General features: G+C 41.4%; 1 protein-coding gene and 1 pseudogene across 1 annotated transcript in view; one reads left to right on the plus strand and one right to left on the minus strand.

The window, feature by feature from the left end:
• The first annotated feature begins 9,100 nt into the window (after positions 1–9,100).
• Positions 9,101–9,529, plus strand: LOC104872493 (annotated as a pseudogene).
• A 1,312-nt stretch (positions 9,530–10,841) lies between these two features.
• Yes1 (YES proto-oncogene 1, Src family tyrosine kinase) overlaps positions 10,842–17,668 on the minus strand; it is a 29,749-nt gene continuing 22,922 nt past the window's right edge. Inside the window, exon 12 of the mRNA XM_010638692.2 lies at positions 10,842–13,469. Coding sequence (XP_010636994.1) covers positions 13,261–13,469 — 209 coding nt within the window. The 3' untranslated portion in view covers positions 10,842–13,260. The remainder of the gene's footprint in view (positions 13,470–17,668) is intronic.

Here is a 17,668-nt window from a genome sequence, read left to right on the forward strand (position 1 = left end):
GGCAGCGCTGAAACGGTGAGTGCTGATTGGTTGCACAGCCGGGAGCGGGGCGTCGCACGCCTGGACTTCGCCCCAGAGACCAGCCGGCCAGTGGATTGCCGCCCACTCAGAGCCTGCCGGTGGTCGCTGGCTCCCCCAGATCAGTGGGCCAGAAAAGCGGAAGCCTTAGCCCAGTGTGGTGGCGCAGAACTTTGGGAGGCTGAGGAAGGAGGAGCTCGAGTTCCAGCCCAGCCCGGGAACCTTAGCAACCTAGGCCCTCTTAAAAAAAAAAAAAAGGTCGGGGATATGGTTCGCGGCGGAAAGCCCTGGGCTCCATCACCAGTGCTAAGGAAAACCCTATCCCTCCACCCACAGGTCATCACTGATGACACCCACACAGCTGCAGAGTGCTTGAAAGCATCTCCTCATCTTCCCAACACGGCAAGCCACGCAGTTGAATTTTACTGATCAAAAAGCTGGAATTCAGAGATGAAGCCACGCAATCCGCGGTGGCACTGTCTGGGCTCCGGCCCCGGGCTTTTCCTGCAAAGCGGTCTTATGGACAGTCCTGAAATGACAGGATCCCTCTGAAAACACGTGATGGGAACCAGTGAAAGCTAGGAGGCATCATCCTCCCTCCCCCACACCCAGGACAAAAGGTTTTTTTTGCACATACACGTGTTTTCACACCATCTTAGAGGTTCACTGAAAGGTAGTGTGCTGTACAGTTTGTACCTCATTTACTTGAGACTGAACCCAGGAGTTTTGCACTGAACTATATCCTAGGCCTTTTTTGTGATAAGACCTAAAGTCTCCAAACTGCCAGGCTGGGCTTGAACTTTCGATCCTCCTGCCTCAGCCTCCCAGAGTGCTGGGATTACAGCTGTACACTACCATGCCCGGCTGGGGATGTTTTCAGGGACACTCAGTGCACCTCCGCTGCCCAAGGATGGGTATGACCCTCAGTTAGATGAAGTCCTGTGACTGAAGGCAGGGGTGGCCAGCGGCCATGGCACAGCTTGGGCAGCAACAGAGAGCAGGGGAAGAGGAGTGAGCGCCCCCAAGGGCACTTGTCTCTGACCCAAGCCAATTGCAGTAAAGGCCCTCTTAGAATAGAGTTGGAGGAGCACAAGGCAGAAAACAAACCTGTCAACAACTCTGTAAGGTAAGCAGGGATTATCTTCTGTTTCATAGCTAAAGAAAGATCCAGGGGGTGAAGTGTAGTAGTTGTAAATGTACACTGCAAACTCCAAGGCAATCACTTAAGGAGTGGGAAAGTCTAACTTGTATGCTACTGAAGGAGAAAACATAGTCATAAATCCTCAATTAAAACCATTAAAGGCAGGAAATTGAAAACAAAGTAAGGAACAAAACAAATAACAAGAAAAACAAGTAGAAAGCTGTATGGTAGATACTATTCTACTTATAATTTCTTTGAAGGGCAGGGATTTAGCTCAGTGGCTCATGCCTGCCTCACAAGCACAAGGTCCTGAGTTCGAGCCCCAGCACCCCCCCCAATTCTTTGAATGTCAGTGGTCTTAATGCACCAATTCAAAGAAATGTCTCAGTTGATCATAAAAGAAGACCCAACACTATGCTGCCTGTAAGAAACTCCCTTGCCTATATAAAGATACATAGATTAAAAGCAAACATCACTGAGTTCGAGACCAGCCTGGACTACATAGTGAGTTCGTCAGTCTCAATTACATAGTGAGACCCTGTCTCAAAAAACCAATCAATCAATCAATCAATCAATAAAAATAAAAGCAAACAGACGGTGCTGTGGTGCCTGCAACAAACGCCTATGATGAAACTGAAAATATGATAGTCTAAACAGATGGGATCAGGCAGTGATTAAAACATTAGGGTTCTGCCCTCCTGAATAGGACTAGTTCCCTGACAAAGGCCTGGAAGCAACACCATTCATTCCCTCTTCCCTGAACACATGGTCCAAGCAGCCGTCTTGGAACGAGAGAACAGAGCCCCCTCCAAATACTGACCCAGCCAGTGCCTTGATCTTGGACTTTTGATCTTCTACAATGGTGAGGAAATGAATTTCTGTTCTTTGTAAAGTGTTGCAGTTTACAGCCATGGAATAGAGCAAAAAGGATGTGAGTTTACTTGGAGTCAATGTCCAATCCAAACTCAAGCAGGCACAGATGGGCTGCATTAACTGAGACCCCTACGCATGACAGAGTGTTAGGAAAAAAGCCCCAAATGGAGGCTTCTGTGGCTGCTCCTTGATAGAACCAGGAAGCAAGGATAAAGGACAAAAGGATGTCTGTGCAGGAATTCATGTAGGGGTCAGGAGAACAGGGAAAGACCAGGGTGGTCTGTTACATGACTGACCTAGGGGCCAATCTAAGTGATGAATTGGGAGGATGGGGAGGGAGAGGGCCAGAGCATTCATTCCTTAAGGCACTGTGTTTTGATCCTACTTGGACTTGTGGCACTATAAGGTATCTTTTCATCCCTAACCATGCACTGGGGAGGTTTTGGGCGTGTGTCTCCAAAAGTCCCTTATCTCTGTATATCCATCTCCTACATACCTCTGGCCAACACCCCCCATGATAAAATACCCAATCTACGTGTCACAGCAGCACAAACCAACTGTGACAGACACACAAAGACTTTTGACACTAGCCGGGCGTGGTGGCACACACCTGTAATCCCAGCACTCAGGAGGCTGAGGCAGGAGGATTGCTGTGACCATTTGAGACCAGCCTGGCCTACCTAGTGAATTCCAGTTCAGTCTCCATTCAACTACATAGTGAGACCCTGTCTCAAAACAAACAAACAAACAAACAAAACCAAAAAAAGACTTTTGACACTCATCAAAAGAAAGCAGGAATAGCTGTATTAATTTCAGAGCAGAGGTCAAAGCAGGAAAAGTTACTGGGAATGAAGAGGGGCATGACATAATGATAAAGGGGTCAAGTTTTCAAGAAACAGATCAACTGAAGTGTGTATGTGCCTAACAGAACATCAAAATAAATGAGGCAAAAACTAATAACTGTAAAGAGAAATAGATGAAATCACCTTTATGGCTGGAGACTTCCACACCGCTCTGTGAGACATGACCAGATCCTATAGACAGAAAAAAAGTAAGGACACACCAGAAGTCAATATCACAACCAATCAATTGGATATAATCAGTATCCACAGGTTATTTTGTTCAACACTAGCACAACATACATTTCTCTCAAGCTGACACGGGACATACACCAGGACAGACCACATTCTGGGGCGTAAAACATACTTTAACAAATTTAAAAGAACAGAAAGCATAGTATGTCTGTTTTCAGATTACAGTGGCGATGAGCAATCAATAACATAACAATGACTAGAAAAATCTCCCCGAAATTTTTTTTTTTGAGATGGTGGTGGCGCTCAGGGTGGAGTCCAGGGCCCTGCACATCCCAGGCAAAAACTCTGCCACTGAAGCACATCCTCAGCCCTACACACACTTCTAAATACACAGGCCCCAAAACAAATCCCAAGAAAACTGAATGGATGCATTACAAAGAAGATCTAATAGCAGACATCTATGCTTTAGGTTTAGGTAACTAGAAAATGAAAGGCAAATTAAATTCAAAGTGAGCAGATGAAGACAAGAAGAGCAAAGAATCCTGAAATGGAAACCAAGAAATCAAAAGGGAAAAAAATCAATGAAAACAAAAGCTGGTTCTTTGAAAAGAAAAAAGAAGTCAATGAAATTGATAATCTTCTAACCAGGCTTAAAAAAAAAAAAAAGGAACACAAATTACTAATACTAGCAGTGAAAAAGAGAACATCACTACAGATCTTATAGATATTAACCTAAATGAAATGAACAGATTCCTTCAAAGACATGGCCCGCCAGAACTCAGACAAGAAGAAACACACAATCTGATTATGCTATATCTGTTAAATTAAATTACTAATCAATCATCTCCCAATTCAGAAAGTACTGAGCCAATGGTTTCACTGGTGAATTTTACCAAACATTTAAGAAAGAAATGATAGCAATTCTCTATCAGACAGAAACAGCAAATACTTCCTACTCTGTTGTGAGGCCAATACTTTATCACTCTCTCATTGCAAAAACAAAGCTACTACAAGGAAACTAAAGACTAAGCTCTCTCTTACGCAGATGCAGAAATCCTCAACAAAATATTAACAAAGTGAACCTAACAGGGTATAAAAATAATGACACACCCCAACCAAGTGGGCTTTATTTCAGATATGCAAGGTTGGTTCAACACTGGAAATCAGTGTAATTCACATCAACAGGCAAAGGAAAAATCACATATCAAGGCTTTTTTGGTACAAAACCCAGCACCTATTTTCATGATAAAAGCTGAATAAAGTAGGGATCAGAGATTGCATTAATCACTGTCTCATCACTGGGACAAAATTCCTGACCCCTGAAACTTGCAGGAAGAGAGGTTTATTTGGCACAGTGTCCAGAGGGTTCCGTGCAAGGCTGGCTGGGTCTAAAAAAGAAACAGTACGGTGGAAGGGCCTGGTGGAGGACAGTGGCTCAACCCATAGCAGCTGGGGAGGAAAGAGCACGGAGTGGGGACCAGAACCCCTACACCTCCCAGGTCATACCTTGGTGACCTGCCTCTTCACCGGGCCCACCTCCTAACGTGATGAGTAGAATCCCCGGACTCAATTACCTTCCAACAGCCCCACCTCTGAACACCTGAGACAACGGGGGATGTTTTAGATCTAAACTGTAACAGGGAACTTTCATAACTTGGTAAGGAGTATCTCCAGCTAATATTATTCAACATTGAGAAGCTTTACCTCTTTATCAGAAGCAAGGCAAAGATGTTCCCACCTTTTCAACATTGTACTGGAAGCCCTAGCTACTGCTGTAAGATGGGAAAAGGAAGTAAAAGATACACGTACTGGGCAGGAAGAAATAAACGCTGTCTCTGTTCACTGACAACACATACTCTGTAGAAAAACCTGGGTCAACGAAAACTCCTTGAATAAGTGATTATAACAAATTTGCTGAATACAAAAATCAAGCACTTGCCTATGTATAGTAAAAACTTGGATTCCAAGTAATTTGTTCCGGGAGTGTTCGCCAGACGAGCTGTTGCAGACTGTCCTGAGCCCAACGCTGGGAGCCACCTGTCGCTCACCCACCCAGCCAGCCTTGCTCCGGGATCTAGACCTGCTACTTTGTTCTGATGGGTGTGTGCGCGTGATGCGTGAGTGTGAGGATGGATGACAAACACGGAGTCAGCTTAACATGTGGGCAGCCAGGGGGCTCTCACCTGTAGTAGGCAGAGGAGCCCCAAGCCTTTGGCTCACGTTGCTTATTCACCCAAATACCGGCAGAAGCAATCAAAGCAACACAAGATTCATCTAATCTCCAATATCTGTTAGGAAGTTTTTGGTCTACAACTTAACCTCAGCTGCCTTACCTTTTTTCTAATATGCAATACCCAATCACCCGAGTGCAGCCTTTCTCTTTTGTACCCAGAGGTGGCCAATTAGGTGTCAATTCCCCTCTGGTCTTGACAATGAGAATTATTTCTTTTTTAACTTGATAAATGAGCATTGTCTTGCAATATGAGTAGCACGTGACATAGAATGTCACATGATCACAGCTGAGCCAATGGTTCTTTGCTCTCACTGGGGGAGTCTGGGTAACTATCTTCCATGATCCAATGCTCGGTCACAGGCCATGGTGATAGGCAGAAATCAGGGACTTTTCAGAATGTTGGAAGGTGCCCACAACTGGCTCAAGTGTATTTTTTGGTCACTCCAGCTCTGGAAGTGTAGAAAAGCTGATTCTGGTTTGGATAAATGAGAAACAACTGGCAGGGGATATTGTGACTGTATCTGGGAGAAGGCAAAGGCTTTGAACATCAATCTTGTAAGTAAAGTGCCAGGTACATCGAAAGAAAACAAAGGGTTCCAGGCAAATGGATGATTTGATGACTTCGAGAGGAGAGGTGGCATCTGTAGTCCTTGGAGGTATGGAGAGGCTGTGAGTTTGGATGCTAAGATAGCTGGGGTGTTCACTAACAAGTTCCAGAAGCTCATGGTTTCCAAGTGTTACCTGCCATAGCAAGTTTTTTTTTTTTTTGAGATAGATAGCTGGGGTGTTCACTAACAAGTTCCAGAAGCTCATGGTTTCCAAGTGTTACCTGCCATAGCAAGTTTTTTTTGTTTTTTTGAGACAGGGTCTCACTATGTAGTTGAGACTGACCTGGAACTCACTATGTAGCCCAGGCTGATCTCAAAACAACTCACAGCGATCCTCCTGCCCCAGCCTCCCCAGTGCTGGGATTACAGGCGTGCACCACCATGCCCAGCTCATAGCAAGTTTTTAGCTGCGATTGATAGAACTTCTGTAAATAGTCTGAAACCTACAAAATGTTAAAGAAATTACAGTAACTGCTGTCTTTTGCTTCTGTAATTTGCTTTGCTTGTTTAACAAAACACTGAGGTTTCACCAATGAAGTTTAAGGGCATGTAGCCCCAGTTTAAAATTAACAGATGCCAGAGGTGCTTAGCCACATCCCAGGATGAGACCAGATGTTCAAGCTAACAGTCTATAAGCCCTAAAACTTTCTGTAAACCATATTACTATAAAGGAATTAAGATGAAAGGAATGTCACCAGTCCTGCTTTCCTAAGTCTGACCCCAACCCTCGTGGGCTGAAATAGCTAAACATCCTGAAAGAAAAATGCTACATTTCAGTTAACATTGAGTTGTCTTGTGACCATGACTTGTGATGGGAACTGTGGGAACTAGAATATCCTATCACCCAAAATGAGGTCATGACTGTAAAACTCCTATAAAAGGCAGATTGTAACCCAGCCCAGAGGCAGTCATTTAGCACAGCCTTTGGTGCAGGCTGAACCTTTGCTAGCAAAGTAAATGTTTGCTGTTGTTACTCTTTTTTAACCCACTTCTGCATCTGTGTGTCATTTACCAGTTCCTTCTGCCAGATGATGAGATGGAACTTTTTGGAAAACAATGCCAAAGAGGACCTACATCACAAAAGGTAACACGATGCCGTCACAAGACCATGAAAGAACACCTCACCCTGATTTTGTGGTAACGCAAGCAGGGATTTCAAAGTGAAGCCCCTGCCTGTCTCTCATTTCAAGAATCCATGGGCTTTACAAGAAATGCAAGGTGCAGAACAGCTAGCTAAATGCTGTGTGGGGGTCCAACAGCAAGAACTGGGTCACGCATATCTTGTTCACTGAGTGGATCAATGGGATCTTTTGGTCCTACAGTTCAGAAACATATTTTAGAAAAGAATCTGCCACTCAGAGCCTTGCTGGTTATGGATCATGCTCTTGCTCACCCTTCATGTTTTGAGGATGACATACTGGAAGAATTTGAGTTTATTAAGGTCAAGTTCCTTCTCAGCACCACTCCAACCCTCCAGCCCATGGATCAGCAGGTCATTTTGAACTTTAAAAAGCTTTATACCAAAGCACTGATGCTTTAAGGTAACCAAAACAGCCTTACCCTCTGTAAGTGTTGGAAAAATCACTTCCATATTGTGAACTATTATAAATCACTGATAAAGCCCAGGATGAGCCTCAATTTAGCTTGGAGAAAACTGTGGCCTGAGTGTGTTTTGGGACATGACTTAGAGAGGCTCGCTCTAACAGGAGCCACCTGTGATGAAAATACATCCTTGGGGAAGACCATGGGACTGGAGGTGAACAAGGGTGCCATTCAAGAGCTGGAGAGGAACATGGCCAGGAGCTGACACTGATGAACTGATGGGTCTGTCTGGAGGAGATCTTGGCTGCAGAAGGAGAAAAAGGTGTTAGAATCCTCCAAGTAAGACTAGGGAGACATGTAAAATTCTATAGAAAATCACACGGGTAAAGCTGCAGCAGTGCCAGCAAGTGAGCAGCAGGCAATCTCACATTTCCATGAAATCCTCAAGGGGAGGCAAAAGCAAGTGTCACTGGATAGGATCCTTAGTAAAGCTGCATGAAAAGAAAATTCCACTGAGCTAACACATAGCAGTGATTCTGTCAGTGAGAGTGAGTGTTGCTCTACAGTAACCCTCCTCTCTGGTCCCTCACACCAGCCTGAAGGTTCTCAAAGCTAAGTGCAAGTTAACTTGTCTACTTTTCTTCAGATTTCATATTTTCATTATTCTTTTGTATTATATTACAAACCCATAAGCATTTCTATATGAATATTTTTGGGTTGTAGAATGAAATCATCTAGTTTCCATTATTATTCACTTTGAAATACAAGTGCTTTGGATTAAACCCATTTGCAGGGTGAATGATGCTCATAAACCAAGGTTTTACTGTATGACAAATGAACAAGTAGAATGTGAAATTAAAGCAGACTACTTAAGACCTCAAGAGAAGGAAATATGGAATATGTTCACTTCTCTGAAAATCCTGTGTTCTACCTATGCACCCCTCCCTCGCAACCACTGCTTTCTAGTGCTTTCCTTCTCCAGGAGGCCACAGGTGGACATACAATACGTAGGCTTTTTCAAGCGGAATGCTTGCACTCAGTTACGTGCACCGCGGCCCCCTCCGTGTGTCTTGTGGCTCACTATCTCACTGCTGTTTATCTGCTGACTGACTGATCCCAGCCCCAAGCAGGCTAACTGCCACACTGCCACGGAGCTATACTCCCAGCCTGCTCACCCGTTACTGCAGAATATTATGAGGGTTAAGTGAAGATCTGCACACATGGGGTGGCAGGACTGATGTGGAAGATGCCAGTGCTCACCAAATTACATCACAAGCATAATGCAATCCCAACTAAACCTCACCTGGAGTCTTAGAAAAATAAAGCCTACACTTCCGTCAGGACTTGGCTGGGGATGTAGCTCAGCAGCGCTATACCTGCCTGGCAAGAGCAAGATCCTGAGTTTGAGCCCAGTACCCACCCACCCCCAAATTTTTTTGTCAGGATACCAAGTGAAAGAAATTTTAGGTGTTATGCTGATGGCAGAAATGACAACTAGACAACTATGCATAATAGAAGAAACTCAACTGGGCACAGGGGAATGCACTCCTAATCCTCTACTCCAGAGGCTGAGGCAGGAGGATTCTAAGTACGAGGCCGTCCTGGGCAACACAGAGAGTGGTAAAGTAAAGGTAAGGAAAGTTTAAGTTAAAAAGGTAAGATAGGATTCTTCCTTGGTGCTTCCTACAGAGGTGGCAGCCACCTCAGACCCCTCATGAAACCCAAGATTGTCAAAAAGAGGACCAAGAGGTTCATCAGGCACCAGTTAGACCGATATGTCAAAATTAAGTGCAACTGGCATAAACCCAGAGGCACTGACAATAGGGTGCAGAGAAGGTTGAAGGGCCAGATTCTGAAGCAACAAAAAGACAAAGCACATGCTGCCCAGTGTCTTCTGGAAGTTGGAAGTTCGTGGTACACAAAGTCAAGGAGCTGGAGGTCTGCTGATGTGCAACAAGTCTTACTGTGCAGAGATCGCTCACAATGTCTCTTCCAAGAACTGCAAGGCACAAAGAGCGGCCTAGCTGGCCATCCGAGTACCAATCCCAATGCCAGGCTGTGCAGTGAATGAAACAAGTAGTCGGCTCACGTGCATGTTTATTTGTGCTTAAAGAAAACTACAAAAACTGACAAAGAAAAAAAAAAGGAAAAGGGAAAGGTAAGTAAAATAAAGAACTCAAACCAATGGGTTAGGAATGGGTTAACCAGTGAATGCTGCTGGGAAACTTTACTATAATGAAAACAATCATGTTAGACCTGTAAAGTTATACTTCAAACTCAAGTAATTGCCTTCTTTTTCGGGGGGAAGCTTGCACTTTTAAGGTAGACATGGTGCCACTGAGCTAAATTCCTGGCCCTCACATAAGTTCTTTCTAAACATGAAAAGGAATAGATGTGACAACAGACAAGTGTGCAACTAAATTGTTAAAAAAAGTATGTACCAAATGCAAAGGCAAGCTGGGTGCAGTGGCACATGCCTATAAGCCCAGCACTCAGGAGGCTGAGGCAGGGGGATCACTGCAAATTCGAGGCCAGCCTGGGCTACATAGTGAGTGCAAGGCCATTCTGAACAATACAGTGAGACTGTCTCAAACAAGGAAGCAAACAAAGAAGACAAAGGCAAACAGCAAATTAGAAAAATCTTCTTAAACTGAGTGGCTATTATCACACTATAAAACTATACGGCTGAGGATTTAGCTCAGGGGCATCCCGCCTGCCTGGCAAGTGCAAGGTCCTGAGTTCAATTCCAAGTACCACATACACAAAAAATAAAACAAGAAAAGAAGAAAACTACTCAATGAATGTGTAATAAAGGAAATGTGTGCTGCTTAAATGTTATTTGCTCCTAACAGTTTTAGATATGACTGTAAATGGTAATTAACACAATTACAGTACTAAAAAGCACAAATACTTCGGATTGGCCATTTAAAATTCAACATGCGTTTTATTTTCACTGAAGTTATAGTACAGCACACATGGAGATATGGCTCACACATTATGGAGTTTTAAAAAATTAAGTCTCTTAATTAAAGTCATTCTGCTTTATGCCCTTCACATATGCCCTGTATGAACAGCTCACCTGGAGTTAAGTTTTCTTTATGTGAAATACTGACTGTATTTGCCAGTGTAATTTTTTAAAAAAGAAAGTACTTGTAAAAAAATGTGACACTCATCTGACATGGAAAACTAATCACATGGAATAAGTTTACTAATAATATAATAAATTTAATAAAGAGTTGACTTTGCTCAGAAGTTACATGTAACTAAATTTTCCAATGGAAGAATAAATTTAGGATATATCAATTTTCTTGAAAAAGGAATGAGAAAATATATGAATAGCAACAGAAAAGATAAACAGGCACATTCAATGAGAATTTTTATTTCAATTATCCACAAAATGATATAGTACTTTATAAAAATATTAAGTCTTAGGTTATCATTATTCATTAAAAAAAGTATATCTGCTAGAAGCTGCTTTTGCCAACTTCCACTTTTGGTAAGGGTTAAGTTCCACATTAAGACACTGAAGACGAAAGCTGTTGGAAAAAGCTTTTCAAATATACAAAATGGTTTATTTTTCTTGGCAATTTAAAAATACATAACAATTTAAAATGAATACATATTAAGTTAGTGTTTTATCCTTACTGTACAATTGTGATTAGAAGGAACTGCTTCATTCAGTTAAAATCTAATGAATACCATCAATTTTCCTGATCAGAATTAGTAAATAAACATAAATTTGCTACCTCTTTGAAGATGCTTACAAAAATTACAACATCATAGTTCACCATAAAGCCCTTTTAAAAACTCACGCCACAGGTTGTGTGTGTCAAGGGGAAATAACGATGCGACTCTCCTCAGGAAGCCCCTCTTGGTCAGGGATTCCACACTACACAGGTTATGTAAACAGAGGACACAACCGCACTCTTTAGTACCAGTACTGTTGCCAACTTGCACATTTCAAAATGGCTTGAATTTGAACATTTATACCACGGCACAGAATTTCTAACTTCACGATTAAATCAGATGAAGTGATGGTAGTTAAAAATCATATGAAAATACAGAACCTTATACAGGTTTAAAGTATGACTATAAAACTGTTCTAAAAAACATGAATAATAGACTTTAATTTATCAAATTTAGCTTTTCTCTGATAGACTTTTTCTTTTTTGGTACTGAGGATTGAACTCCGGTCCTTGCGCTTGTGAGGCAGGCAGCGGGGCCACTGAGAGCTACATCCCTGGCTCTCTGATAGACTCTTAAGCCAATAATGCTGATATTCAAATTCACATCTTGGAATTTCTTTCTTAGTTGGAAAAATCAGTCTTATTTTGCATGTTTTACTTTACACTTCAAGTAGTCAAAAACTCGCCCTGTTTGAACCACTGTTACTCTTCTGAATAAGTTTCCCTCCCAAAATCAACTATATTCCTAAAGGGAAAAACAACCATTAAGAATATTTTTAAAAAGAATGAAGATTCAAACATGGTTTGAAAAGAGGAGTTCTAAAAAGATTTTGCATAAAAGCTTTGACACTGGAATTAGTGTGAAGCCTTCACTTCACTATTTGAGGATATAATACTCATTTAGTGTGTATGCTAAGAAGAATTAGCTTTACAGACACACCTCGTAACTCTTAAAGTCTCAGAAAACAACTAAGCAAGGAGCTTTGAGTGCCGGCAAAGCCGCTCCGTCCCTCCATGACATCAACACTAAACAATCCATTCCATCCCTCTACCTGTAAAACTTTCACATTTTTTTCTCCTATTTCTCTTAAATACATTTTCCCTCTCTCTCAGTCTATATTCAAACAAGCAAAGTGCATTCAAGTCCCTGATCCAGTGATTTTCCTATCTGCGGCACCCATCGCCAAAAGAACACAACAGCAACATCTCACAGTACCAAGTCTTGTTTCTAAAGAATGGCCTGCTTCAATGCTGGGTCTCACTTCTCATGCCATCTATAGATTAAAATATTTCCCCTTGGATTGGACAGTACAATTTCAATTACATATTGCCTTTTAAAAAATCAATACAAACTTATGAAAGATTAACTTGTTTTTCAGGTTACCTTCATTATTCTAAACTGAACTACTCAGAAAATGACTTCAGTGAAAAATTTCTTTTTCTACTTTCCAGTTCCAAGAATCTGAGTATAAACATAGTGCATTATACTTTCAAACAGCACTGCTGTGGTCTAACATTTAGTCAAGTTTAAAGTCCTTTTATTTTTGCTTTGAAAAGCCTAGCGCATTTCTACACAAAAGGAGGCGTATGTTAAGACCGCAGATTTACTGTTTAACATAGAAAAAAAACTTTTGAGAATAATAAATGCAACAAAATAAAAAAAACCTGGAATGGAATTATTTGGTCCTATGAGTTCCTTTAGATTTACTTTTATGATTTGACTTTTTGCCTCCCAAGTTTTGTCTATAATAATATTTCTCTTATTCTTAAAATTATGAGAAATAAATTCTACTACAGAAAATAATTCTGAGTCTGGAGAAGAAAGGAAGGAAGTGATTTAAAATAGTAGGCTCGCCGCTCTTCCCTGCCGTTCTGTCTCACACTGTCACCAATATCATAGCTTTCTTTGGACCCTGAAATAGTTGCAAAATTCATCATTGGTACTTTTTAAGTTTAACACTTGGAGAAAAAAGTGGTTTTGTGCAACCATACCTGGAATTCCAGTTTACCATTAAAAACATGCAGAGTGAAGAAGACCTTCTTCTTTTGATTCCTGTACATGAGGAACTCTACACAAGTCCTTTACATTTTGGCAGCTCTGTGCATATAAAACAGGCTATTTGGATTATAAATTTTCTCCTGGCTGGTACTGTGGCTCTGTAGCAGTGAAGTAGTCTTCTAAGAAGGACTGAATATATTCAAATGTTGGTCTTTCATCAGGGTCCTTCTTCCAGCAGTGGTTCATCAATTCATGGAGTGATTCTGGGCAGCCCTGAGGGCAGGGCATTCTGTATCCCCGCTCCACCTGCTCCAGCACCTCGCGGTTTACCATACCTGACACACAAGAGTCACACATCAACCCACACAAGCACGACAAACTGACTCAAGGCAAGTGAAAAGCTCCTTTCAACAAAAAGACAAATTTTAAATATCAGAGTATATCAAGAGAAACTTAGAAAATCTTCCTCTGTCTAACACGTCAAATTTCTCGTTCCACCTAAATTAACACTCCTATCTTCGAAAGCCAACCCGACGTGATTAGGCAGAACCCAGGCTGTCATTCTGAGGTACTGATACTTTCTGATGCTAACGTCTAGCAACAACCTCGCTTGAGTTAATGAGGAATGGTGGGCAAGGCAGCATCGGAAAGAACTTTCAAGCAGGAATTCGGAGAACTGTAACCTTGGCTTTGCCAAGTACTGACTGCGTAGTTTTGCACCGAGTCACTGCCTTCCAACAGCCTCAGCTGTCCTCGTTCACTGGGCCCTCTGCAGGCTCGTCACACACAGCTCCTTTCTTGTACTGTTTCACAGCCCCCACCCACCCCCACCCGACAGCTCACCCTGTCTCATCACAGGCCAAAACAGGTCCTCTTCCCGAATCTGTCCTCTCCTCACTGTGTCCCCACTTCCCACGTCAGTCAAGCTGTCCCTCCCACCTCCTGCCACCTGGAACTGACCAATCTCCTAGACCGTGATTCCCTTCAAACAATGTAATGACAGTAATTAGTTCTATTTTTAGTCATAATATTTCTCAGGAATAAATAATTCCACAAAACATTTAAGGAAAAACTATTAAAGGAAACTGCAATTTGGGGCCTAATGCTTGAAAGGAAATTTTTTGAGATTTTTATCTAAGTACGCAGCATCATCTTTGTAAATGAAATGCAGTGTATTTTATACACCATAGAAATACAACCAGAAATTGTCAGTGGGAAGCTGAAAAGGAACAAGGTACTTACCATTCAACGGGAGCTTACTACAATTAGGGAACTCATTTCCCCTCCACTCGTTTTGGAACCACGGATTGAACTCGGAACCTTGTACTTGCGAGGCAGGTGGCAGCACCACGCCCCTTCATTTTTATGCCTTTGTTCTTTTATTGTATGCTTTTTTATTATTTTAATAGACTGTAAGATTAATTTAGATAAGCCTGAATATACCAAAAAAACCCTCCCAACTACCAATAAACCCATTTTTTGGTTTTAAACCCAAAGCCGGCACCTGCGAAGTATATGCTCATATTATAGAACTATATATGCTCAGCCCTAGTTAGCAATAAACTCTTTCATTTAAAACTCAACTCTTCAGAATTTTCTGATAATCACAACTACTGAATTATTTTATGCCAATAGTTATGAAAGTAAAATAGGGCCAGAGCAGCTCCTGGCAGGAATACTTTCTATCTTCAGGAAGAGAATCATTTCCTGTTAGCGAGCTTCTGACAGAGACACAACTCCCTGAGCACAGCAGGAAGGTGAATGTCTCCCACACCACACAGGAAAAAAGCAGACAGGAAGGCTGTAGTTCAGACTATCAACTCTTAACATCAAACGGTAAATATTTAGCACCCTGCCAATAAATTTAAATATGCCAATCTTGATTGCATTGCCCAGGTGTGTTATTGTCCCAAACTAAGACTAGCAAAGAGATACTGTGGGATCGGGGACTTAGCTCAGAGGCACCGTGTCTGCTTTGCAAGAGCAAGGTCCTGAGTTCAATCCTCAGTACTGGGGGTGGGGGGGATGATGCAAACAAACACTGTGGCTTTGCAAAGGACAGTTCAGTGGGAGAAGAGCCTGGAGCAGATGCATCTGTACAACACGTGAACCAGAAAAAGATAATGCTGCCTATGTAGATCTTTCTCTTCTTTAAAGAATGGCATGCATGAGATTGTGGGTTTCACCCACAGGACTGCCAAAACATAACTTCCAACTTACAAATCATTTTTTTTTTTTTTTTGGTTTTTTGAGACAAGGTCTCACTACGTAGTTGAGACTGACCTGGAACTATGTACTCCAGGCTGGTCTCGAACTCACAGCAATCCTCCTGCCTCAGCCTCCTGAGTGCTGGGATTACAGGTGTGCACCACCACGCCCAGCTTAAATCATTTATATTTTGATTCTCATCCGAAATCATTTATATTTTGATTCTCATCCGAACAGTTAAATTATCCCAGTCATATTTCTTTTTGTATTGTGTATTTGTAGCTATGTAGTTAGTTATATATTCATTTTGGATCTTTAGATTTCTCCATTTAATTGGTCATTTTATCATTATGAAATGTTCTTTTGTCAATAATAACTGCTACACAGCATTTGCATAGTATATCTTTTCCAATCTTAAATTATAGTCCTTAAAGTATGTGTCATAAACAGTGTTATAGCACTTACATATTTAAAATCTAGTCATCTCTTTGTCTTTTAATTGGAGTATTTACTGAACTTGTTACATGTAATCATGGATATAAGTGGGTTTAACCCTACCATCCTATTACAGTACTTATTTACTATTTGTCCCACAGTATTTTCTCTCTTGATTTTTATTCTGATTAGGCAGTATGTTTCATTAATCTATTTATTTTTCCCCTAGGGAATGAGCAGGCACGCGCGCGCGTGTGTGCACGCACACACAGGCCTCATGCGTGCTAAGCATAAACTTGACCACTGAGCTACCAACTAGTTCCTCTCCTAGCTTTCTGATCTACTTTAGGCCTTTAGTGGTTGTCCCTTGAGATACAGTATAATACTCTTCTTTGGTTTTTCATACTTTACTTTAAATGAGTACTTTTACACTTCCAGTGAAAGAAACTTAGAGCAGCTCACCTATACTCCTTACCTCCCTGTCCTTTGTATTATTGCCACAGAATTGATTTATTTTTGGTGTCAGGGATTGACCTCAACACCTTACACTTGTGAGGCTGGCACAGTGCCGCTGAGCTAAATCGCCAGACCATCTAATTTGTTCTTATTTCATGTTTTACAGCTTTAAAATTTCCATTTGGCTCTTTCATATAACTATAATTCCCCATTTAAAGTATAAAATTTGATGGTTTTAAATACATTCAGTTACATAACCATCACAAGTCAACTTTAAAACATTCTTATCAACCCCCCTCCTAAAGCCTGTATCTATTATCAGCCGTACCCATTTCGCTCTAATCTTCCCTACTAGACAACTACTAGCCTGAGTTTCATCTCTAGGGATTGTCTGTTTTGCCATTTCATATCAAGAGAAAGAACTTTTTAAATAGTCTGAAAAAACCTACAAAATGTTAAAAAAATATATAGAATAAGCGCTGTCTTTTGCTTCTGTAATTTGCTTTGCTTTGCTTAACAAAACACCGAGGTTTCACCAATGAAGCTTAAAGGCACATAGCCCCGGTTTAAATTAACAAATGCGTAGTTGCATCCCAGGATGAGACCAGATGTTCAAGCTAAGATAACAGTCCCTGAGCCATAAAACTTTCTGTACACCATGAGACTATGAAGGTGTTAAGATGAAAGGAATCTCACCAGTCCTGCTTTCCTAACCCAGACCCACACCCTTTTAGGTTGGAATAGCTAAAGATAAACATCCTGAAAGAAACTGCTACATTTGGGTTAACACTGAATCTGTCTTGTGATCATGTTTTGCGATAGAAACTGTGAGAACTAGAGTATTTTGTCACCTGAAATGAGTCATGATTGTTGTAAAACTCCGATAAAAGGCAGATTGTAACCCAGCCCAGGGACCGTCATTTGGCACAGCCTTTGGTGCAGGTGGATCCCTTGCTGAAGAAGTGAACATGATTTGTTTTACCCACTTCTGCGTCTCTGTGTGTCATTTACCAGTTCCTTCTGCAACAATATAAACGGAATTCTATAATGTGTGTGTCTTTTTTCAGTTGACACAGTGTTTTCCAGACTCTCTTCCATTTTAAGTATTGCTAATTTGAAAGCTTTTGCTAACTTCAAAATCAGGATTATCTCTTGGTCTGTTCTCATTAATCTTATATTCCTGATAATTAGTCATTTCTTCCTTTTCTTACATGTCTAGTTAACTTTCTTTTATGCTAGACATTTTGAGTTATACACTGAATTAATCCAAATCATGACCTTTTCCTGAAAGATGTTAGGTTTTATTCACCAGAAAAATGACTGGCTGATTACTACCTGGATCCTATTTGTCAAGGCCTGGCTATTTTTTTTTTTGGGTATTGCGGGTTGAACTTGGGTCTTTGCACTTGCAAGGCAAGGCAGGCAGCAGAACCAC

The sequence above is a fragment of the Fukomys damarensis genome, unplaced genomic scaffold (assembly GCF_012274545.1).
Source record: "Fukomys damarensis isolate Sample0158 unplaced genomic scaffold, DMR_v1.0_HiC HiC_scaffold_30, whole genome shotgun sequence".
In the NCBI taxonomy this organism is placed as follows: domain Eukaryota; kingdom Metazoa; phylum Chordata; class Mammalia; order Rodentia; family Bathyergidae; genus Fukomys; species Fukomys damarensis.